At 33.4% G+C, this 27,019-nt stretch overlaps 1 protein-coding gene across 1 annotated transcript; it reads right to left on the bottom strand.

The window, feature by feature from the left end:
- Positions 1–5,373: 5,373 nt before the first annotated feature.
- LOC132170606 (uncharacterized) lies at positions 5,374–10,286 on the bottom strand. The gene is made up of 6 exons (XM_059581636.1): positions 10,179–10,286; positions 9,215–9,439; positions 8,952–9,128; positions 8,611–8,835; positions 8,379–8,507; positions 5,374–5,904 (listed from the first exon to the last, which is right to left on the bottom strand). Exons 1-6 carry the CDS (start codon positions 10,251–10,253, stop codon positions 5,671–5,673), a joined length of 1,065 nt encoding a protein of 354 aa, XP_059437619.1. The 5' UTR covers positions 10,254–10,286; the 3' UTR covers positions 5,374–5,670.
- Positions 10,287–27,019: the final 16,733 nt, after the last annotated feature.

Here is a 27,019-nt window from a genome sequence, read left to right on the forward strand (position 1 = left end):
TGAAAATGGGTGTACCTTGTTATATATATAATGCTTATAGTTTATGTGTGTGCGTGTGAATATGATACTTTAATGCAATATGTGATTAGTGATGCAATTTGACATTTCAATCACTAAGTTGAATTCTTAGGAAATCAATTCTAGCAAGCAAACAATATTTACTGCAAAATATATGAATCTTTTATAGAAATTAAAGATATTCTTTTTTCTCATAAATGGAATTCCTTGTTCCTCTTTCTAAAAATAGGAATAGGAGATTGAGATTTGACTCATCTCAATTGTCAAGGTTGCTTCATTCGGTGCATAAGACGTTTGTTTAGGGTAGAGCCGACAATTTTTGACACGATCCGCGAACACGAAACGAAATTAAATTGTTGGGAAGAAAAACATCAAGGCGAGTCAAGCAAGAATACATTAATATGCATATTAGGACATCACTTCTATCTAAAAAGCCTAAGCTAATGGGCTTGGGTTTCATTATTGGGATGAGTCAAATGATATTGATTCTTTAGCTAATCAATACATATTATTTGACTCATATTATTGGCTAAAGAATCAATACATATTAACCAATCAATACATAAGCTAATGGGTTTGGGTTTCATGTGGCTAAAGAATTGATTGTTTTCATAAGGTCTTTCTGTCGAGGTGCAGGTAATCTGTGTATTCATAAACATATTTGTTTTTCTCAGGTAGTGTGTAAATCGTTACACTTTTTATGAAGATTAGAAATTACCCGACAAGGAATTTTGCTACCTTAGGACTGTTGTTGTCACAATTGTAGAAAGAAAAGAGAGAGGGGTCCAAATTTGATTATATATATACATAAGAATTAATTACTTTACAGAGAATGAATTTTCTTTCTTTATAAAGAATAAAGAGATGAGATCCCATTCTGCATTTCAAAAAGGGAAAATATGATGGAATCCATGTGCTTTACTTGATTTTGACTTTGGACCGTACGTAGTTTTCAATTTTACTAATTTAAAACCGAAATTTTTCGATATTTTAAATCTGAAACTTTTATTTATTTATTTATTTTTGTTAAATAATCAACAAACAAAAAATGAAAATCATTTTTATATTGGGTCATTATATAGCAACAATGGTCGGCACCAGTGGCGGCGGAGGTACTTGAGGCTTTGGGGTGTCACGGCACCCCAAGCTTTTAAATTTTTTTTTTTTTTTTTTACTGTTTTTCTATACAAGTTTCATATGGCATTCTAAAAAAATGATTTTTTTTTTCTCCTACTTACACAAGTTACCATTCGGTATCCTAAAATTTTTTTAGCGATACCTCCAATATCAATTATTGGCTCTGCCACTTGTTGGCACGACAATCAGCATTGACGTCATCACCTCTACAGCAGCTCCTGGTCGCTGATTTTGCTCCTAAGCATGCTGGGCCTCTTGGTCGACAAGATTGTGCAACCCTTTACCATCACCAACCGTCGTGGTTGGGTCACCCAACCACCATTCCCAGGCATGACCACCTAGCCACCGTGGTTAGCTCATGACCACACATCTTTTTTTTCTTTTTTCTTTTTCCTTTTTATAGGAAAAAGGTAATTATATTTTTTCATATCATTTTTTGTTATTTATTTGGTTTTTTTTTAAAAAAAAATGAATGAACATCTCGAATTTTAAATAATTGTAATTTAAAAAAAATAAAAAATAAAAAACTGAATTGTAAATATCAAAATCGGATAAAAGTAAAAGGGTCCCATTATATTTTCCCGGATGATTTCTACATAAAATATATTGATTTTTATTTTTATTTTTTGACATGTCCGCACAATTAAAGGGAAAGATGAAGGGAAATTCGATCTAGTAATTTCTGCTTCATGAGGCGTGGTTTCTGGCCGATTGAACTATTCCTTAAAAACAAATATTCAATATTTAAGATAATAAAATAACTTACATTTCGTTTTACCAAATAACATATACTTGTCCCAAAATAGTAACTCGATCGACTAGAAATCACGCCTCATGAAATTGAGGTTATTAGTTCGAATTATCTTCCCATTTTTCACCCCTTCTAAGGACGAGTACTCTCAAATGTGATATAATTTTTCAAATCACCAATAGATCGAAATTCAATACTGATCATTCCAAATTCAACAATGATTTTAAGAGTCATATCATATTTGTAGGGACTTTAAAAACACTCTAGTCTTCCTTATATTATTATTCTCTACAAACATATTAAAAAAAAAAGTTCATAAGCATTGTTTATTTTTCATCATATTTATTCTTCAATTTCTACTGAAAAGTGATTAATTACAACTCAATCTTGGTCGATCCACACAGAGAGAGAGAGAGAGAGAGAGAGAGAGAATGAAAAAGGCCACCTCCAACACAAAAGTTATCCTTGGGACAAATTCAAGAATGCAATAATTGGAGGGGTGTGTGCCCATAAATGGGTTCCACCACAGCCTGACCCTTGAAAAAGATGGGTGATTTTGCAAGGGCACTCACCCTGGGTCTTGTCGGGGCCTGAAACTCAATCAATTATACTATGCAAATTAAGCCTTCTCTCTCTCTCTCTCTACATTTACACCCAAAATACAAAGTGATTCACCTCACCCTTTTCTCTTTGTCTTTCCTACTTTGGTCTTCTTCCTTTCTTCCTCCTCTTCTTCGTAAAGGACTAGGCCTCCCAATTATTCTGTGTCCAAAGAGGAGGAGGCAAAGAGTACTAATAAGGGAGTGAGGGAGGAGCTCTTTGCTCGGGCAGAGTTCCCTTATCCAGAAAGAAGAGCAGTACGGATAAGATGAGGAATACCCAATTATAGAAATTGTTCTATTCATCACACCATCTCTCCTATTCCTCAAAACTGATATCCCAACTAAAAATCGATTTTCATGTACTAAATGTTACGTGACTTTCCATGTCAGCAGCCACTTAAAACACGTTAAATTAACCTATGTAAAACTAGTATGATAAATGAGTGTGAAGAATAAAATTACCCTTTGAAAAATGTTAAGGCCTACAATTCATTTACAACTTTTTTTTTTTTTTAATATGTTGTTGATACATATCAACATGTGATTGGAGTTGTTAAAAAAAATTAAAGTAGTTGATGTTGTTCCAATTACATTATGGCATGTGTCAATAAATTATAAAAGAATTATTAAGATGTAAGTCTAGGTTGTCTAGCATTTCTTTTCTATTTTTAGGTTTAACTAATTTCATAAAAAAATATTTACCAAGAGTTGTGGGGTTCATGTATGCAAAATTAGTGTTTTTTTTAGTAATGCTATAAATTACATTTTTATTCTACAAATATTTCATAACACTGATGTGACAGTCTCAATAAATTCTTGATTTTTTTTATTTTTATTATTATTTTTATTTTTATTATTATTTTTTTTTTTAACAATGGCTAATCTAATAATTGGTTGGAACTATCATATTAACCTTGAGAGATAATTACAGAATAAAAATATAATTTTTAGTATTATTATTATTTTATTATTGCTATTAAGTTAAGAAAGGTAAGTCTGTCAAAATCACTTTCCACAATCTTTCTTTGGTCAAAATAATTTTCCATCATCAATGTTTGTAGAGATTAATGAGGAAAAAAAAAAAAAAAAAAAAAAAAAAACCTTGTTAGCTTCCTATTGTTTAAGGGCACAACTCTAATGAAAATTACCTTTGGGTGTAATATATGTACAAAATGGGATTCTAGACTAATTAATTATTTAGGGTATGTATGGCATTGTGATTTCATAAATAAAAAGTGCAATTTTAAATCAAAAATAGATTGTTTAGATTGCGTTTTTAAAATATTATAATTTAAAAATATAAAAAATTTATGCTTTCAAATCACAGGTAAAATGATACTTTAAAGTTTCGTTTTTCAATTGCATGCTGTGAACGTAATAGGCATAGTGCTATAGGGCTTGACCACATTGTCTATTTGTTTCATATAAATTGGTACGTAAGATTATATGTTCATAAATAAAGGTGAAAGTAGTTAATGGTATAGGGCTCCACCCCCTTGGGGTGGTCCAACAACTAAGGAGAAGGAAATCAACTCTAAATTAGGTGCTAGGAGAAGCACAAGAAGAACATAAGAGCTAAAGAGCTTATTATTTGCCGACGTGAAAGGAATCCCTCAAAGATAACTAATTTTATCTCTAATCCAAAAAGTAGAATTCCTCAAAGATAACTAATTTTATCTCTAATCCAAAAAATAGAAGAAAATTTTACTTGGGGCTTATTTGGGTGTACGTTTGAGGGACCTAAAAGTACGTTTAACACTAAAAAAATTCGTTTGAAGGAAAAAAGTAGATGTTTAGTAAAAAAAATTGAAAGCGCTTTTAAGGGTCTAAAAAGCCTACAAATGACCAAAACGCACTTTCGACAAAAGCTTAAAAATGAAACTTTTACCAAAAAAAACGTTTTTTTACTTAAAAACTCTATTTCTCAAACGCAATCTCAAACATGCTCTTACTCTCTCTATAATTTTAAAATGTAATACTATATCCCCTCAAACTACTATTGTGTTGCAAGTTATACCGTCTGTTATATTTTAGCATTAAAGGGCTTACATTCTCTCGCTCTACATGGTTATATGAATATCTTATCAAAAGTAAACTTGAATTACTTGAAATTTATCATGAATTTTTCTGAAATGGTCCAAACTCAAACTTTCTAGGACAACAAAAAATATTTTGTTCAAAAAACCTCACAAAATATAAACAATATGAATTTCTTAACATGTTGAAACAAAATGGCTCTTGTCCAGCTACCTCTCAGAAAAAGCAATAGAAGTGCAAAAGTCAACACATTAAATACAATATGCACCCTGCCCACCTCTGCATTTGTTTCTGAACAATTCTGGGAGGAAGAAACTTCCACATTTATGTGGCTTATTCAAAACTTTTTTCGCAGACAAAAATGATAGAAGAATTCAATGCTCTTAGAAAAACTGGAATAAATATATGCAAGAAGAAACTAAAAAACCAATCTTGAACCAGTTCATTTTCTATGAGTAGCAAAGAGGGACTTATTACTAGTAAGAGCCTCTCTCTCTCTCTCTCTCTCTCTCTCTCTCTCTTGGGAGGCCTACGCTCATAAAATCTACCTGAGACTATCCTTTGGCGAGTGGGTTTGAATAAAGGAGCACTTATGGGAAGAGAATGAAATATGGGCCCTGAATATATATATATATATATATATATATATATATATATATACACCATTCCATCCTAAATGGCATTATATAAGAGCATATATCCATACCTGGAGGACGCCTAAACACGTGCGTACATGTGCGTTTAACCCGTAATGGCTGTAAAGATGGTTAAACAAGTCTAAGCCTGCAATGAAGAAACCAAATAGTATCTGCAAAATAACAATGATACTACACAAAGTCAACTACTATTAACTGTTTTTCTGTTTTTCTCCTCTTTTCGAATTAAACTTCAGGGGAGAACATGGTGGCTATCTCCATCTTTATCATACAGGTAACTTTGAAGAATAGTACAGTCACACCACCATCAATTATAACACACATTTGTCTAGGATTATTCATACGCACCTTTTTCGAAGAATCCATTTTTCCTCAAGATGTATGAAGGATTCAGTTGTTTATCCCAAGTAAAAATCTTATAACTTCAAGATACAAACAATTTATCTAATAGTCTGCATTTATGTACAATTTATGCAGAAAACCTCTCTCTGTCATGAGGAGAAGAGTAGTCAATGTCAGGGCCAAGAGGAATGATGCCAAATGGATTAATAGAAGGATGGCTTCCATAGTAATGCCGCCTGATGTGTTCCATGTTGACTGTACTACTGATGCCAGGCATTTGAAAAACGTCTTTGGTGTAATTGAAGAGATTCGAGTACTCCCTTAGCAGTTTCTTGTTACACTTGAAGTGGACAGCATAAACCTGTCATTATATAAACTCAAATTTCTAAGATACTTGAAGAATCGGTTATAGACAAACACCAGAGTTTCAAATAAGACCAAGAAAGCAAGAGAAAGCCAATACCTGAATTATCAGATCTAGATTAAAAAGATGCTGTATCTATATGTTTTTGCTAGACCAAGTATAACTAAAAAGGAACATTAACAGGGTTTTTTTATTTTTTTTATTTTTTTTATTTTTTTTTATTTTCCACTAACCATGTTTGGCTCACTTTATCTCAAAATGACCTCAAGTTCCTGATATCATATATGTTCCCAATATGCACAAACAGAATTGTTAAAAGTTTTCTCTAAAAGAACAAACAGAGTTGCTCAAACATATTTAATGTTTCTATTCAGTGGACGTGGTTATTGGCAAGAACTTATTGAATCCATCCTTTGGGCTCCCAACAAGCAACAGATTGATGTTCGACTCACTTTATCTCAAAATGACCTCAAATTCCTTATATCATATATGTTCCCAATATGCAGAAACAGAATTGTTTAAAATTTTTCTCTAAAAGAACAAACAGAGTTGGTCAAACATATTCAATGTTTCTATTCAGCAAACGTGGTTATTGGTAAGAACTTATTGAATCCATCGTTTGGGCTCCCAACAAGCAACAAATTGATGTTCGACTCACTTTATCTCAAAATGACCTCAAATTCCTCATATCATATATGTTCCCATTATGCACAAACAGAATTGTTTAAAATTTTTCTCTAAAAGAACATACAGAGTTGGTCAAACATATTTAATGTTTCTATTCAGCAGTCGTGGTTATTGGCAAGAACTTATTGAATCCATCGTTTGGGCTCCCAACAAGCAACAGATTGATGTTCGACTCACTTTATCTCAAAATGACCTCAAATTCCTCATATCATATATGTTCCCAATATGCACAAACAAAATTGTTAAAAAAATTTCTCTAAAAGAACAAACAGAGTTGGTCAAACATATTCAATGTTTCTATTCAGCAGACGTGGTTATTGGCAAGAACTTATTGAATCCATCGTTTGGGCTCCCAACAAGCAACAGATTGATGTTCGACTCACTTTATCTCAAAATGACCTCAAATTCCTCATATCATATCCCAATATGCACAAACAGAATTGTTTAAAATTTTTCTCTAAAAGAACAAACAGAGTTGGTCAAACATATTTAATGTTTCTATTCAGCAGACGTGGTTATTGGCAAGAACTTACTGAATCCATCATTTGGGCTCCCAACAAGTAACTGATTGATGTTTGACTCACTTTATCTCAAAATGACCTAAAATTCCTCATATCATATATGTTCCCAATATGCACAAAGAATTGTTTAAAATTTGTCTCTAAAAGAACAAACAGAGTCGGTCAAACATATTTAATGTTTCTATTTAGTGGACATAGTTCTAGGCAAGAACTTATTGAATCCATCGTTTGGGCTCACAACAAGCAACAGATTGAGAAAGCTGTTATGCGTTAGACTAATTAATGGCAGAGCTTCCAGATTGAAGGTTCGGGCTATTGGGTTGATGTCCCGAAGCATGTTCAGCTGCAAGAACCTGATCTGAAGCATTAAAGCACTTATTTTTGGTCTGAAAAAATGTGATAGTTGCTAAGCCATTTTCAGCAAACCATTGCAATGAAAAAGGCTATGTAATTACACTCGAGTAATTTGGTAATTGCATACAGCTCTTTTTGTGAGGTGCCTATGGTAAACTTTAGGCTAAAGTGAACGTCTCCTTAAAATATAAAGTTCCTTAGATTTTAAAAGAGTTCCTATTTCATTCCTAAAAGCTTTAATTATGAGCAATGCAGTCCCTCCATCCAGTACAATGCCATCACATAAATTATTGATGACATGAAAAACATTGTGATGAACCATGTCATCAATTTTTGTGACAGCATTGTCAACCTGATAGTTGGAAGGAACGAACAAAATTGAAACTTTTTAAAAAAAACCTGGGGACTGAATTGGAATTTAACCTATGTTTAAGGGACAAAAGGTAAAATTTAGGCTAAATTTTTTTATTTATGCGCCTTTTAGCTGTCCAGTAGAAAAGACAAAGATTAAGCCAAAAAATAAGTTTGTTATATAAGTTCAAAGGGAGGTAAAAGCCTACAATGTCCTACAATGTCCTATGTAAAAATCTTATAATATTTGAAGTTACTTGGAGACAAACTCTTGGAACAATATAGTGGTTCCTTTGATACAAGAATGCTTATTAAAGAAGGAAAAATGAAAGGCACAACTAAGGGACCCCTCTAAAATTACAAACTAAATTATTAAAGTATAAATAATTCAGAAAATCCAAGAAAAAAATGAAATGCTGTCATCAGCAGACTTCCAATGAAATAGAAATATGATGGTTCTCAATAGAAACTACTTTTTGTTCAAATTATTCAGACAACCAGAAGATTAGCTAAAATTTCTGATAGGCTTCATTTTGTTGCTTGAGAGACATAGATTACCTCATCAAATCTTATGAGGGTGACAAACAATCGAATATCTGCTTCAGACAGTGTGTTCCCACATATGTACCGTTGCTTGCCAAGTATCTCCTCACATTTGTCCAAAGCTTCATACAATTGTTTCGCAGCCTGCCGAAAGAAGGATCAATTAAGATACTTAAAAACTAGCATAGTCATTCAGAGAATTCCTTTCGAAAATGTAGATTGACAATGGCATGAAAAAATTGCACACCTCTTCATAAGGCTCTTGCTTCCTTGCAAACCCACATTTATAGACACCATTGTTTATCCCAACGTATACCCATTCATTAGTCTCATTAATTTGGGCTTGCAAGTGAGAAGGATAAAGGTCCAAGGCTGCATTCTCTGCTATATCATTGAACTCAGTATTAAACATGCGGATTATCTCTGAACTCTCATTATTAACAATTGTCTGGAGTTTCTTATCCCATAGTACCTATCATAGAGCAAAAACCTATAGTCTTAGAGATTCAAACATCTATTACCAGCAAAAACAAGAAAAGATAGCAGAGGAGAGAAGAAAAGAGGAACACTTCATGTGGGGTAACATACAGGAACAGTGTACTTTCCAGTGTAATTTGTACTAGCAAGCTCATAAAGTTCTCTAATACTTTTTGCTCCATTGAAAACGTCAGGTTCAGCTCCTGGTTCCTCTGTCTCCGAAGCAGGGAAAACCCACCCCATATGCTCATCAGTTTCCTTTGTTCTTTCCCACATGGGTTTTACTGACTGAGCATAATAAACAAATAGAAAAGATTGATTTGGTGTTAAAACTTGGGTTCAACCTCAGGAAACTTATGATGAAATTCACTGACCGTGAAAGAAATGGCTTTGTCAAGTCCTTTGATCTTCAAGTATGCAAGGCACCTGGAAGCCCATGGGCATGCATATGATATGTACAGATGATACCTTCCAACTTCTGCTGGAAACTGGGATTTTGGATCTCGTGAAATAATATTACGGAATGTTGAAGCAGTTCTCATGAAAGCACCAGAATCTGACATCTCCTCTACTGCAGATCGAGCCATTTGAACAGAGTGCTGAAAAATGCATAATTCAAGAAACTATCATTAATTCCAACATTTTACAAATTAAAAAACTATAGAAGCATATAGCTTGTCACCTTATCGTTGAAGTAGCATAACAAATCAGCAACTTTTATATGATGTGATGGGATATAAGTGCCGTATGAAAAAATAAGCTCAATACATACAAAATTACAAGCTCATGCAATAGTATCCTAATTTTAATCCATTTGCCATCTCTGTCACTATTTTATTAATTTCAAGAGTAAAATCTCATATAAAAGTGAAAAAGACATCCTTTACACATCAAGAGTACTAAGTAGCCAACTGATGGGGATATATTAAGTAAAATCTAACCCACAAACAAAAAAAAAAAACCCCTCTTTTCCATGAAAAACAATAAATAGAAATAATTGTACTTGCCAGATTGCCAGAGATCCTGGGGGCAAAAGTCAATAAATATAAAACGATTGAGATACATGGGCCTTAAATCATATTCATGTCAAAGTTACCCACAAGTAATTTTCCACTGGAACAAACGGATCAGACCAAAATCTACCCTTTATCAACTTCCTTCCATGACTACGAGATTTTGAATCCAGCAGACAGAAAACAACCCATAAAATAAAAAGTCAACAGAATCATTCGGAGATACATAATTAATAAAAACTGTCATCACAGTTCTGAAAAAGGGAACCCAATTTAAAGAACTTCATGAAAACAATTGCTTTTTCTTATGAGCAGTTAGTGTTACCTTGGAAGAGAATTGCTGGATGAGCTGCTTGTGTAGAGCAAATGCTGAGAGGGGTTTGTGGAAAGGAGAGATCATGTGATCAAGGAAAGTGGGCTTCTTTTAGCCTTTTCCTTTCTTGTCAGCCAGTGACGCGCGGGAGGCAAATATAAAAATGAAAGGGCCACGTAACCCCTCAAACTACTATTCAATTGACAATGTCTCCTCAAATTTTTAATTGTGATAATGTCTTCTCCAAACTACCAAAAATTGTCAAAATTCTCCCTAATGACAAAATTACCCTTAGTAAAATATAAACAAAAATACTAAAACTTCTAGAAAAAACCTAAAACTAACAAAAAAAAAAAAAAAAAATCCAAACTTGGCCAATTTTTTCTTTTTTAAAATCAATTTTATAAGATAAAAATTAAAAAAATAAAATAAAATTGAAAATTTTCGTTATTTTATTTTATTTTTGTTTTATAATTTTATTTAAATAAAAATTTACATTTAAAAAAATAAAATTTTCGCTTAATAAAATGAAATTTTTTGTTTTTTAAAACTAAATAAAAAAAAATAGTTTTTTTTTTTTAAAAAAATTCCGTTTTAAAAAAATAAAATAAAATTTTTGTTTAAAAAATAGTTTTTTTAAAAAATATTCTTTTTAAATTTAAATTTTTTGTTTTTAAATTTTTTTTTTTTAATTTATAGGGATATTTTTGTCTTATTGAGAAATTTATAGGGGCATTTTTGTCTTATTGCTGGCCTTGGGGGGGGGGACATTGACAATGTTTTGGTAGTTTGGAGGACGATGGTCCTTTTACTGGTTTTGATGGTTGATAGACCATCTGCTGCAGGATTTATGCTTACTCTATGGAGCAAGTCTCATTTATGTTAATCGCTTTTATTATGTATGGTGATGTGTGTAAACTTAATAGATATTACTATGTTAATTTAGGTGCCGTCTATGGCATATATTTGGTACACCTAGTGTGTACATATGTTGTAATGAAAACCATGTTTTTATTTTATTTAATAATATATCACCTCGAGGTATTTCAGTCAGCTCAACTGTGTTGTGTAAGTTATTCCTAGGTCATAGAAAAAGAAAAAAATATACATACTCCGCTGTAAGATTGTATTTTCTAAAGTTGCAGCGTCACGACTTCGATATTTGCTAGTTCAAATATCGGGGTGTTACATTATGGTATCAGAGCGGTTTGCTCTATGGGAAAGTTAGTATCACACTAGAACTAGGGTATACAACACAAGAGCTTCACTAAATAAAATACTCATAACCTTTTATAAAAAACTTTTGTTTGAGAATAAAGTATTAGCGATAGAAGCACAACTATGTTATTTACATGTTTGAGTGATTTTGTTGTTTGCTTTAATATAGATAAGTCGTAAATTAATTTGTACAGAATTATGGTACGAAGACGTGATCTCCCTGTCGTTGAGGAAGGCGAAGCACCTCATAATGAAAACAATGAAATACCACCTCCACCTTCGCCTCCAGCATTTCATGATGGTGTACATCCAACATTAGTCCAATTTATAGGAGATATTACTAGGCAATGCACGGAAGCAATTTCACGGATGTCTCAACCTGCTACACCAGTCGAACGTATCGGTTGCTCGATGCGTGACTTTACTGATCAGCAGTTTCGTACTTTCAATGGAACTCAAGGACATACAGTAGCTGAAGCTTGGATTTCAGATATCCAACTGCTACACGACACACTCAAGTGTACAAATGAGGAAAAGTTGACATACACCGTATTAAGGCTAACTGGTGAAGCCCTTAAGTGGTGGAAGTCCCAGGTAGAGCTGATAGGACCTGGTGTTGTTATCACGTGGGAAAGGTTTGTTGAGGAATTCAACAGGCAATATTTCCCAAGGTCACAAAAGTAGTTAAGAGCTATTGAATTTCAGAACTTGGTGCAAGGTACTATGTTAGTGGAACAATACTCAATTAAATTTACTGAGTTAGCCAGGTTTGGTATTAATCTTATTCCTAACGAAGTATCAAAGACAGAACGTTTTGAAAATGGTCTTAACTCACGTATCAAGGAAAGAGTGGTCTGCCATGAGATTAAGAACTATGCTCGATTAGTAAACGTAGCATCCCTTGCTGAGAGGGCAATTCGTGAGACATCTGCAGCTTACGAACATAGGAAACGGTCAATGCCTCAGGCATCCTATCCGTCTAAACGATTTATCGTAGGTACTGGCTCCAAACCAGTGGATCACCATAATTTTTCTCCTCCAGTAGGAAGTCAGAAGGTTGCTTGTCCCAAATGTGGAAGAATGCATTTTGGAGATTGCAGGAGCGAAAGTACCGGCTGTTTTCGATGTGGTCAAAAGGGGCATTTTAAGAAGGATTGTCCGAGGAATACTACGGGAGAAGCTGGAGCACAAAGGAATGACTTCCAACAAAGAAGGCCTGCTCAAGCGAGAGTATATATGTTGACCCCTGTAGATGATGATGAGAATGATGAAGCGAACAATGATATAGTGACAGGTACCATTTCTCTATTTGGTACTCTTGCGTGTACTTTCTTTGATTCTAGAGCTACACATTCGTTCATTTCTGCATTATACACTAAGATTTGTCATATAAGTACACGACCATTTGGGCAAGATTGGTCGGTACAAACACCAGGACGAGAAAGGATAAATCAATTACTATCATCATTGAGGGATGAGCATAAGCATAGTCATGTAGAATTAAAATAAGTATATGATTGTTTTTATCTTTGAAGAATTATAGCAGTTGTACCTAAGTAAAGAATTAATCATGGTACCATATAAGGATTGATATCTAGCAATATTTTAAGGAAAATGATAATCATATTAGTGGTACATGATCATGAATACTAAGAGATAGAGATGCTGAAAAAATATTGTTGTCTTATAGCCACTTTGACAATGCTAAAAATAAAATAAAATCGAGGGAACATGGTGAGCTCGAGAAGAAGACTACGACATTTTAAGGTATGAACTAGCAATCGAATAGATGTTTGAAATTGATGTTGTTAGGACTTGATAAGAAAAAAAATAGTGAATGCGATCTAAAAAGGGAAATAATGATGCTATGAAGTATTAGGTGATTGAGAAAATGCTATGAAGTATTAGGTGGATGATTATAGAATTACCTACAATTAATGATATGATAAAATTGCACATAGCACAAATTGCGAGATTGATGAATACTCAAGTATAGGATTAGAATTGGTCTGTCCAAAATAAAGTGCAGGGTAAGTGGATTCATCAAGGAAAGTACTAAGTGGATCCAATATTTACCTGTTGTCGAGTTTGCTTATAACAAAAGTTTCAAGGGCACTATTGGTATGGCACCATACGAAGTACTCTATGGACGCAAATGCACGTCGCCACTTTATTGGGCTGAAGTTGGTGAAAGGCAATTGGTGGGACCGAAGATAAATCCAAGACACCAAGGACAAGGTCGTACTAAATCGAAAAAGGATGCTAACAGCTCAAAGCCATCAAAAGAGTTATGCTGACAAGGGACGTCACCTAGTGAATTTTGAAGTTGGCGATCAAGTATTCCTTAAAGTATCACCAATGAAAGGCGTGATGCGTTTCGGTAAAAAGGGAAAGTTAAGTCCAAGGTATGTTGGCCCCTTCTTAATAACCGAAATTGTAGGTCCGGTAGCATACAAAGTTGAGTTACCACCTGAGCTAGCAGAGGTACATGACGTGTTCCATGTATCGACATTAAGAAGATATGTACATGATCCCTTGCACGCTATTGAATTCGAACCACTTCAGATTCAAGCAAATTTAAGGTATGAGGAACTACCGGTACAAATTCTGGATTCAAAGGAACAGAAACTCAGAACGAAAACCATTGCTCTAGTTAAGGTTCTTTGGCGTAATCACGACGTATAAGAAGTTTCTTGGGAACTAGAACGAGAAATGCAAGACAAATATCCACATTTATTCTAACCGGATATATCACTTGGTAAGTGCATATATATATATATTATTACGTGGTAAATGGTATTTTATGATTGCTTATATGGGTATTATTCAAAACTACAAAAGTTGAGGGATACCTTTGGGATAAGAAGTGATATTATTAAAATGCTTTGGTCGATGTTTTGAGATGGTAGATAAATCATGGTACTGTATAAAAGTGTAGTATCTAAGTGAAAACATTGAAACTTAAGACGTAGTACGTCGGAGCTATAGAGTATATGAATAGAAAATTTGAGGAACATTATTTTCTTACACCCTTTTTTTTAGAATATTACTGTACGATAAAAGCTTAGGGATTAAGTGTAAAATAAGACTAAGGATTAGACGTTAAGATAAAAATCTGAGTCACTCATATTGAGGTTATGTGATAATTTGAATGCCTTAATTTCGGGGACGAAATTCCAATAAGGTGGGTAGAATGTAACGACCTAGATTTTAAAACTCTTATTTAAATAATATTAAATAGATTAAAAATATAATCGATAAATTAGAACAATGATATGTGGATTAATGATATTAAATAACTATTTAGTGTTAAAGGTATATTACATTGAGTTTTGACCTCTTATGTATATTACTTCAATTCTAAAAATTTAGCTTCACTAATATGTTTATGGGCATAATCAAACCCAATCTAGTGAATAAATTATTTATATTGGTGTTTAGCGAAGTCATAAATTAATTTGAAGCTTTTCAGTTTTTTAGCCTAAAAAGCAGTGTCTTAATTTTCATACTGTCTAAATGAGATTAAAACTGCTAAAGAAAGATACCAAGGCTAGCCACCTTTGTTGAAAGCTTAAAGTCTTCTAGTAATGATGATTATAGTAAATATCATGATTATAATGATTTAATAAGGCAAGTGGCCAAGTGGGAATGCAAATAGTTAAAGCCTAAGTTGAATTGGAAACTTTGTATAGGCCAAAAATAGACTCAAACGAACTCGGATGAAGTCGAACCAAAAATATAAAATGTTTGTCTCGGAGTCCTCTATCTACTCTCAAAATTTCATGTCAATCGGAGTACGTTTGGACATTGAAAAATGGATCGGGATACACTGCCCTCATTTTGGACGAAAATACTATTTGGTATAGAGCATGAAATATGGACTAGGTTCATTCTTTTGGTTAAATCCATCTCAACCCTTAGATCAAAGGTTTAAAAATAAATCCTAACCATTCATTCTCTTATAAATAGAGCCTAAGCTATAGTCACTTTCACTTTCACTTAAGTTTTTACAATCTTAGAACAAGTAAAATTGTTTGCTCCTCCTTTCATTTTATTTCTTAGTTCTAGTCAAATACCATATAGCCTAGATCTTTCTTGTAGTGTTCAAGCGTTTTTCTAAACTAGCTACCTAGAGAAGATTTGGTGGAGTTTTACTTCTAAAGGATTATTGGGTAAGTGTTTCTTGTATAAATATCATGATTTATTGTTTTTATTACTTATCCTCATTTAATTGTTTAAAGACCCAATAAGCGTATAATGTAAAATAAAGTAATGGATACAAGTGAATTAATAATAAAGAGTTCGTGGACAAAATCAATTAAGGACTTATAATATTATCTATATATTATTTACTTTACAGTATTTACATTCAGTCATTTCTTTTATGTCATTTAAATTTTTGTTCATATTTCTGGCGGTAAGGACCATTTGATCTCATCCCTGAAATATGCATTATTTACATTCAGTTATTTCTTTTATGTCATTTAAATTTCTGTTCATATTTCTGGCGGTAAGGACCATTTGATCTCATCCCCGAAATATGCATTATTTACATTCAGTTATTTCTTTTATGTCATTTAAATTTTAATTCATATTTTTGGCGGTCATCCCCAGAATATGAATTCAGTATTTACATTCAGTCATTTCTTTTATTGTCATTTAAATTTTGATTCATACTTTGGTAGGTACGGACCATTGGTCTCATCTCCAAAATATGAGTCATGTTTTATATATATTATTTATAATACTTGTTTGTATTTAGTGATACTGGCCATAGATTAATATAATAAAATGAGTAAGTAAAGATGAAGTGACGGATAATAAATAAATATAAAAAGATGAGGGTCTTTAAACAATGATATTATTGGAGAATGAACTAAGTATTGTTTGTATGTATGTATTATATGCAGAAGTGGAGCAGAATACTACACTAAGGAGAGTAAGTATGGATATACTTACTGAGTACTAGTTTTGTTTTATTGTTATAGGAATTCTTATTTTGTCTTATTGATATAATTTTGCAATACAACTGCTGCATAATGTGTCTAATAAAATGGGCTGATAAGATAGCCACCTTAAGAACAAGCTGGGTGGATTGCCGCGAGGAACTGTCGGTATCTCAGTGGATGGGGGTATATAACCGTCCAACAGGCCTAATATATAACTAAGCTGGGGTGGTGTAGTTGCCAGCACCAAACAGGTAAACCTCTAAAGTGTGAGGGACATAACGGATATAAGCGGGCTGAGTGTAACATCCCCAGCCCGTTAAGGCTGAGTTTGCCACTTTTCTTCTTTTACAACAAAAGTTCTTGCAAAGATCTATAAGGTCTATCAGAGTACTTGATTTTAAAGGATACGAAAAATGTATAAAACATTATTCAAGAGATTTTATTACAAGCGAAATTAGAAAACATTAAACTTTAGTTGCGGAATATCATATCATTATAATAACTTATATGAAAAGACTTTGAAAATTAATAATTATTCCCACCCCATTCCGGCCTCCTATTCCAGCATCCTTTCTACCTGAAAACAAGAAATAAAACTTAATGAGCCCAAAGGGGGCCCAGCAAGTAACATCCACGACCATAAATAGTTTTACTCCTTGTTCTCAGTTTTGAAAATCATTTTCGTAAATAAATATAATTCTAGCCATAATAATATCTGTATGTACGGTTGCATCTCCCGTAACATATACATACTATTACATCTAGTAATAGATCATCGTTGTAAATCATCTTTATAAATCATCATCATAATGCATCATTATAAATAATCTTTGTAAATCATCATAGCATATCATCGTTGAAAATATAATATCATTTTCTCATAATAAGGCCCATGTACACTATTACCCCTGTGCACGAGGGTTGCGGGTCCTTGTGACCATGGCACTGAACTGTGGCCTCAGCCATGCCCGACCGTCAATTAACTTTTTTTCTTGGTGCACTCAACGGTCTGTTGATGGAATACCACCTTCTGGCATAGCCTCCTTCAGTGGTTTCGCCTCCATCCGAGTATCGGTACCGAACTCTCATCTTATCTTATCTTGGGGCCAAAAAAATACTCTCCTCCATACATGTGCCCTCATTTCATAAACATTTATCTCATCTCTTGTACTTTTCTTTGTACTTCTTTTGATGCATCTTAGGGCAACATGTAGGAGGGTTTATCATCATTTTTCTTTCCTATAATCATCATCATTTCTCAACTTTCTTTTCTTAAAATGGAAACTTTTCCAAATATAAACTTGTTGTGCTTAAAAAGCATTTAAAGAAATATAAACTTTCTAAATAATTCTTTTAGAAATCCTTCATGCATGCAACATATCTCCATGACAGGTAAATAAAATAATCATTTACAGCTTGATACAAGAATATATAAATAGCATGACATGAAGTAATTTTAGAAGGGGTAGTGAATTTACTTACCTCTAGACTGAAGCTAGAAGTGGTATGAAGGAATCTAGTTGCTCCAATATGACTAACACCACTAGTATATCTTTTGAAACTACTTTCTAAAGTCCGCTATCTCTTGTGTTCTTTCTTTCTTGTAGCGCTTGGTCTCGCCCTTTCTCTCTCTGTTCTGAGTAAACACTCTTAGAAAGAAGAAAGACCGAGTAAAAAGCGGAAGAAGGCAGAATATATGCAAGAGATGGGAGAGGAGATGAGTGGTGAAAATTCTGAAGGAGAAGAGCTCTATTTATAGGAGAAAATCAAACACTATTCTACCGTCAATTTACAATTATACCCTCATTTTACTATTTCACCAACCCTATACTATTTCACCAACCCTATACTATTCTACCTTCAATTTACAATTATACCCTTATTCTATCTTCAATTTACAATTATACCCTCATTTTACTATTTCACCAACCCTATACTATTTCACCAACCCTATACTATTTCACCAATCCTATACTATTCTACCTTCAATTTACAATTATACCCTCATTCTATCTTCAATTTACAATTATACCCTCATTCTATCTTCAATTTACAATTATACCCTCATTCTATCTTCAATTTACAATTATACCCTCATTTTACTATTTCACCAACCCTATACTATTTCACCAATTACCATTCTCTAATTACCACTCTCATAAATTTCCCAAGAATTAAAATCCTTAGCTACAATGGATATTAAAATAACATCATTATCAAAATAATCTATTTAAATAGCTTTGAAAATTTTGGGACACTACAATCTTCCCTCCTTATTAGAATTTCGTCCTCGAAATTAAAACCTATAATATTATCGTCCAATCTTCAAGTTGAGGGATTCAGATAATATTCCTTTCAATCCTTCATCAAAGCTTACTCTCTTTTATCATATTGAAATTCCATCTCCTTCTTCTATGAGTAAATCTTATTCACAGTCTAAAGTCTCAATTTCTGCAATCATTCATCAATTCACACTAAAATCTTACCTCAAAATCTTTTCCATTGTTTCCTTCCAACCTCAATAACAACAATCGAGTTATTCATTAACAGTCTACAATCAAGGTTTAAACATCAAATTAATAAATCATGTGATCAATAGTTCATACCTCCAAACATCATAGTCCTCATTTCAAGCCTGCAATAATTCTCTCGATCTAATTTAATCAATCTTATCAAAAAGGTGTAAAAATCATCCCCGCCTATATTCTCTTTAGTATCTCAGTATTCCAAATCATGCATACGAAATTTTTAATATGATGCTCTAATAATTATTAATTTCTCACCATCATAAACCTGTAAAAGTAAATAGCACCAACATTCAAACATCATTACATGAATATACCTCAGAAGTGACATCATAATTCGATTCATTCTAAATACACAACCGTTTCTATTTTCTCATCCCAACTTTTGTGTTGATGCTGCAATATCAGAGAAAATCTTTCAGTACTACATCTTTACTTGATAAATCATAACTCAACAATAGAAACTCGTAATTATGATTTCAACTCAAACGAAATACACGATTACATCAAATGTAAGATTCTCATCCATTCTTGACTAGTACATATTGTGCTTGCTGCGTTCTAGAGATGAAATTGATAAGCAAGCAAAGTAGGATATGGGTAAGTTTCCAGGCTGGAAGTTCCAAAGTACACATGCTATAATTTCTCTCCCTTGGGTCTTGCAAGGTCAAGAAGAGAAAAGAGAGAAAGATAGTCCTGTTGCTTTCTAAAAATGAAGATTTGAAAAGCATTTCAGGACATGGCATGTATGTGAGACTTTCAAAATACCCACATCGGATGCTCTCTCTCTTCTGTCATTTACGAAGACTGAGAAGGAAAGAGAGATATTTAGCCTGAGAAGCATGATCAAGGATAATCTTGCTTCATCAGGACATGATCAACGATAATCTTGCTTCAATGGTTTACTACTGAGAGTATAAGGAGTTGGTTTTGTGAATCAAATCGTGAGGCTGCATTTTTCTCTTGAGGACACGCTCAACTAGGAGGAAAAGTCGAGCTTTCATTGTATGGAAGGCTATTAACAGAAGATTTCAGGCGAAGGGGTATGATCAGAAGGCATGTGTTGCAAGGGAGAAAGAGGTGGGAATTTATAGGAAAGATTTCTGGTAATGAACGAGCGCGTGGTGCGCGTTGGCATGACAATTCATTCAGTTGCCCACGCATGGTATTTGAAGTCGTTGATTGAACAGTAGGTTTGAAAAAATGAGCTCAGTCGAATTTATGACAGGAGACAAGATCCTACTTCCACGGGATCTTTTGACAAAATTTCCATCGCGGCCCGAGGTCGCCTAATGCTTTGTTGTTTACTGTTTATTTCACTTGAAGTGAAAAATTTCTTTAAAGCCACTCGTCTGCTACTTCCAGAAACTTCACAAAATTTCTTCAGTTCCTAACGCTTAGTCTCTTCTCAGTACTTCATCTCTCCCAATTTCTTCGTATTCTCAACTATTTTTCTTACTCTCCTAAATATGGGAGTATCATCATCATCCGTTAACAACCTCAATTTGAATGTTGCTCCTGCAGCACAACCCATTGTTATGCCTGACGTGCAACCGGATGTGCCTGTTGTTCCCCCTGAAGTGTCTGCTATTCATCCCGTCATACCTGTTACACACCCTAATGAACCTGCTGCATATCCTAACGTATGGCAGCCAACTTTTGTCTTTGACAATCGTCCTATCACTATTCACGATTCTGTCATGCTCCATGATTCTACTGCTGTAGCAGTGGCCAAAGGTTTCGTAATTCCACGGGATCAAACGTTCTTAGCTGATAGGTCGGATACTGATGCTATTAATAACTCATTGGCATTCAGTATCCAAGGTGCTGCTTCAGTTTCTGACATGGCACAACGTTTGAGTGCCAGAAATGTTGAGCTGAAAGTCTCAAGAAACCAAATCGGGGTCTTACAGCGACTGCTCAAATACTACAAACGAAAACACGCGGATTTGAAGCAGGAGAATACTCAGCTGAAAAAGATGATGTTATCTTACGCAGAATACTTGGGACCAAAGATGCTAGAAATGGAGAAGAATACCGAACGTCTCCAGCGACAGCACGAAAAACTCCGGGTCGATGTTCAGGGGTGTTGCAAGTCTCTCCGCACACGCTCTAGTCAGGTACCTCATTAGAAATAAATATTCTCTTTGATAATTCAATTATATAACTATATGGATTCTGCTCACACTAGGTTTTCTCTATGCAGAAATAATCTTCCTGGAGCAGCTCTGAAGAATCATCCGCTCATCATTACCACATGTCTCTTTATGCAACAAATTTCTTTTTTTTTTTTTTTTTTTTTTTTATGGACACTGGTATGTAATATTATAAGGAGCTTGTTCTCCAAACATTTCTTTTCGTAATCATTCAGTGCTCATTCAATATTCATTATGAAATCATTCTGTCATTGTAATAACTTCCTTTAAACAAACAATCTGTTTAAAAAAAGTTAATCACTCAATAAAACATCTAAGTATGCACCATCACATGTTATCAACCTCTAAAATACCTTAATATCATTGAACATATATCTTATAAGAGAAATTTAGATCATGTCACTATATTATATCACTGTATTATATTGTCTTTCAACTCTTACCTTTATGCTTCAATTTACCTCAAGAATAATAATCCATTATCTTTACTTAGTAAAAGAAAATTATATCAAAAGCTTTGGCATGTAACTAAAATTTCTCATAATTTCATATCCACTAATGCCTCAAAATTTAAATATTATCCACAACCTAGGAGCATCAATTCATCCTCAAAACTTTAAGCATCACTTCAATATAATTTACCTCAATTACAAAAACCTAGCACCTCAAATTCTAAGAATCACCTCAAAGATTTCATGAATTGTACCTTAAAGTCATCACAATCATTTGAAAATATCAAAATCCTTAAACCACAACTTTATATATCAAAATATCTTATAGATTCTAGGGTATACCTCATTTGCATTTATCCCTGCAATACTTAGGCATTCACTTCATGCCACTACGTAATCCTTATTCATCAATCCATATATTATAACATCAATCATAGTATCATTATTGTCATCGACCAAACCTTAGCCATTACCAAAAACTCATATAAACTCTTATATCATTAATTTAGTTCAAGAATCATTTCACAATCGACATCCATAAGACCATTCGTTACTAAGTCACTTACACCATTTGTCTCACAACCTAAATCAATAAAACCATTTTGTCACCAAATTAATTTCACAAATTAGCTCGCAACCCAAATCTATAAAATCATCATACGATTTTTAAATCATGATCAATAATCTTTTCTAAATCCTCGAGACACCTTAAAATATACCTTTATCAATCGATACTCTAGAAAACTGCCGCAAATCCAAATAGGCAGATACTATAGATCACAACCTATCTATAAAATAAAAATTCATCTCCGTCATTAACATGATCACAATAATAAAATCCTCCAAATTAATCACACTAGGATGATTTTTTTTTTTTAACAAAAAATTAACCATTAGAAAAATGCTCATGCATCATTTATTAGAGACCACACAACAATGCACACTCTACTTGGCCGGAATGTGGCTTCTCATTAACCCCAAAATTTTTTTTTTTTTTTTTTTTTTGAAAAGTCTGCCAGAACCTTATAACCTTTGCTCTGATACCAAAATTGTAACATCCCCAGCCCGTTAAGGCTGAGTTTGCCACTTTTCTTCTTTTACAACAAAAGTTCTTGCAAAGATCTATAAGGTCTATCAGAGTACTTGATTTTAAAGGATAAGAAAAATGTATAAAACATTATTCAAGAGATTTTATTACAAGCGAAATTAGAAAACATTAAACTTTAGTTGCGGAATATCATATCATTACAATAACTTATATGAAAAGACTTGGAAAATTAATAATTATTCCCACCCCATTCCGGCCTCCTATTCCAGCATCCTTTCTACCTGAAAACAAGAAATAAAACTGAATGAGCCCAAAGGGGGCCCAGCAAGTAAAATCCACAACCATAAATAGTTTTACTCCTTGTTCTCAGTTTTGAAAAATCATTTTCGCAAATAAATATAATTCTAGCCATAATAATATCTGTATGTACGGTTGCATCTCCCGTAACATATACATACTATTACATCTAGTAATAGATCATCGTTGTAAATCATCTTTATAAATCATCATCATAATGCATTATTATAAATAATCTCTGTAAATCATCATAGCATATCATCGTTGAAAATATAGTATCATTTTCTCATAATAAGGCCCATGTACACTATTACCCCTGTGCACGAGGGTTGCGGGTCCTTGTGACCATGGCACTGAACTGTGGCCACAGCCATGCCCGACCGTCAATTAACTCTTTCTTGGTGCACTCAACGGTCTAGTTGATGGAATACCACCTTCTGGCATAGCCTCCTTCAGTGGTTTCGCCTCCATCCGAGTATCGGTACCGAACTCTCATCTTATCTTATCTTGGGGCCAAAAATACTCTCCTCCATACATGTGCCCTCATTTCATAAACATTTATCTCATCTCTTGTACTTTTCTTTGTACTTCTTTTGATGCATCTTAGGGCAACATGTATGAGGGTTTATCATCTTTTTTCTTTCTTATAATCATCATCATTTCTCAACTTTCTTTTCTTAAAATGGAAACTTTTCCAAATATAAACTTGTTGTGCTTAAAAAGCATTTAAAGAAATATAAACTTTCTAAATAATTCTTTTAGAAATCCTTCATGCATGCAACATATCTCCATGACAGGTAAATAAAATAATCATTTACAGTTTGATACAAGAATATATAAATAGCATGACATGAAGTAATTTTAGAAGGGGTAGTGAATTTACTTACCTCTAGACTGAAGCTAAAAGTGGTATGAAGGAATCCAGTTGCTCCAATATGACTAACACCACTAGTAAATCTTTTGAAACTAATTTCTAAAGTCCGCTATCTCTTGTGTTCTTTCTTTCTTGTAGCGCTTGGTCTCGCCCTTTCTCTCTCTGTTCTGAGTAAACACTCTTAGAAAGAAGAAAGACCGAGTAAAAAGCGGAAGAAGGAAGAATATATGCAAGAGATGAGTGGTGAAAATTCTGAAGGAGAAGAGCTCTATTTATAGGAGAAAATCAAACACTATTCTACCGTCAATTTACAATTATACCCTCATTTTACTATTTCACCAACCCTATACTATTCTACCTTCAATTTACAATTATACCCTCATTCTATCTTCAATTTACAATTATACCCTCATTCTATCTTCAATTTACAATTATACCCTCATTTTACTATTTCACCAACCCTATACTATTTCACCAACCCTATACTATTCTACCTTCAATTTACGATTATACCCTTATTCTATCTTCAATTTACAATTATACCCTCATTTTACTATTTCACCAACCCTATACTATTTCACCAATTACCATTCTCTAATTACCACTCTCATAAATTTCCCAAGAATTAAAATCCTTAGCTACAATGGATATTAAAATAACCTCATTATCAAAATAATCTATTTAAATAGCTTTGAAAATTCTGGGACACTACAATAAAACTTAGGGACGAATTAAGAGAATGCCTATCAAGATTTTCGGTTCATTCGGGTCCAAAGTGGAGGTGATGATTTTGCTTCTACTTCAACAAGATATGTTTTTATCTTTTTTGTTTCCTTGCTTTCATTTGTTGGCGAATGTTCTCCGATTGAGACAAGCAATTATTATGTCATTGCTTCTCCCAATCCCTATCCTTGAAGCCAATAAGGGAGCGTATACAAGAAGAATCTGGATCCCTATAATTCCTAGGGGAATTCCAGATTGTGTAATTTCAAATCTTGGCCCTTCAATTTCATTCAAAGGCTAGTGTTTCGCCACTTGTCACACTAATAATAAAATTATATTTAAATTTTAAAAAGAAAATATAAAAAAATCAAAAATAAAAAAAAAATTTGGGGTGGCTTTCTCCTTGGGCGTGGATTAACCACCCCAACACTACAAAAAATTTGGTCATTAGCAGCGACATTGATGACCCAAAAATGGACGCTATTTACCAATAGCGGCAACAAGTGGCTGCTATTTGGTTGCTGCTTGTAATTGGACACTAATGCCAAATAAAGGCGACTTTTAGGGTCGCCACTAATGTCCCCTCATTAGCGGCGACTTTGAGTCACCGCTAATGACTTTTTTTGTCGCTGCAAAAATAGGTTCGAATAACCCTAGAGTCGCCGCTATTGGTATATCATTAGCGGCGACAGCAGAGTTGCCGCTAATGATATGAAAACAATTAAAAATTAAAAATCAATAGCGGCGACTCTCTTAGTCACCGCTATTCCACTATCATTAGATTCTACTATCTAATGATATGAGAAAATTAAAAAAAAAAAAAAAAAAAAAAAAAAAAAAAAAAAAAAAAAAAAAAAAAAAATTAAAAAGATCAATAGTCGCTGCTAATGATATGAGCAATTTTTTTTTTTTTTTTTTGATAAAATATATATATAGTTGCACCAAAACTTGAATTTTCAAATTGCTTGTGAATTTAAAAGCAACTTCAACTTTGCCACTCAATGCTCAAAGGAATTGGCCACCTCATCATCATATAGTTTTTCATAGCATGGGGATCTGGCATCCCCATGCTATGAAAATACTAAAGCTCCCACCCAAGAGTAAACTTTAGAAACCCTTAAAGGCCACAAAAACGTGAAGTGACAACTTCAACCTTTGGGGAATCGGCCTGGCCATCAGATCTGGTCTATCACTGCAGTAGTCTAATGAGACGTTGTAATGCCTGCTCACATTTCTATTTACGTCAATGAATAATCTCCCAAGTTGTTTTTCAAATTACTTTTAGTGAAAGCACATATGATAACCAACATATTAGCATGATCCAATACTCAAAACCAAAAGTTATCAAACACAAGATTAAAGACTACCTCCATGGTACCAATGATATGATCAACAGCTAATTGCTTTGGCATTATGCTAAATCTGACAGCCAATGCTTGATGTATATGACAACAACATTATCATGTACTCTTTGATGTTAGCATCAATGATATATTACCTCATGTTAATTTAAAATCTATTAAACAAAACTAAATTACATTACACATACATGTATAAAGTATGCCTACTTACATCTTTTGAATCGAAAAGGTTGATTCGAGATAGATCAGAAGGTGCAGAGTTGGACATCTGTAATATTAAACCCCCAAAAGATGTCAATTATTATATATATATTTTGATAAATCAAGATGTCAATTATTATATAATAATTTATTGATCAGGAGGGTCTATCGAAATTCATGATACTTATCTAGGTAATTGAAGTACTTATGTCCGGTTGCAATAAAATTTGAACTTCAATGATTCTTTTGCTTCCTCAAAAGTCCATAAGAAACAAAAATATCAGTAAATAGAAGATTCACTGATAATAATTAAGAGACAATAATTCTTTTGCTTCCACAATGAACGCACTGCATAAAAAGATTCACTGATGACAATAATACCGAAGATTTGGAAGCTTGAGACCCCAAACCCCAAACCTTGTAAATGTTTCGAAGCATAGATATCTTCTTTCAAACCCCAAACCCCAAACGAAAACCCAAACCCCAAATCCCAGCAGGAAAAAAAAGATTTATATGACCTAAATAATTGGTATTGAGCAATCAACAAATAATTGTTGTCTTAAAATTTATTTATATGACCTAAATAACAATGTTTGTCTATCCTTTTCGTAGAGTAGCCCAGAATGAACAAGTGAGGGAGAGTGGAGAGTGCTCAATCAGCGGCCACATTACGTAGTCGCCGCTAATTGAGCATAATCTGCGGCGACAAAATTGGTCACTGCTATTTAGGATAATTTTTTTTTTTTTTTTTTTTTTTTTTAAACAAAAATTATACTTACAATTTTTTTAGAATAAGCACCTAATATCTGAATAGTCAATTTCTTGCTTCAGCTCCAGACTTTCAGGAGAAGTTAAAGCTGGTGGATGGTGGCTTGTAGTTTATAATAAAAGCCCAATAATTTGGCCTTCTGATCTGGAAATATATATATATATTCCTTATAACTCTAATTTGATCAAATTTGAATTGATAATTTTGTATGAAATTTTATTTTATTTTTTATAACAACTTTCTGGAAGCAAACACACCAGTACTTTGGTGCAATTTTTTT

Source organism: Corylus avellana, chromosome ca2 (assembly GCF_901000735.1).
Source record: "Corylus avellana chromosome ca2, CavTom2PMs-1.0".
NCBI lineage: Eukaryota > Viridiplantae > Streptophyta > Magnoliopsida > Fagales > Betulaceae > Corylus > Corylus avellana.

Coding starts and splice junctions, on each gene's coding strand:
- LOC132170606 (XM_059581636.1), bottom strand. CDS start 10,253: ATGATCTCTCCTTTCCACAAACCCCTCTCAGCATTTGCTCTACACAAG. Junction 9,129..9,214: donor ACAAAGCCATTTCTTTCACG/GTCAGTGAATTT, acceptor TATTATGCTCAG/TCAGTAAAACCCATGTGGGA. Junction 5,905..8,378: donor CCCTCATAAGATTTGATGAG/GTAATCTATGTC, acceptor ATATAATGACAG/GTTTATGCTGTCCACTTCAA.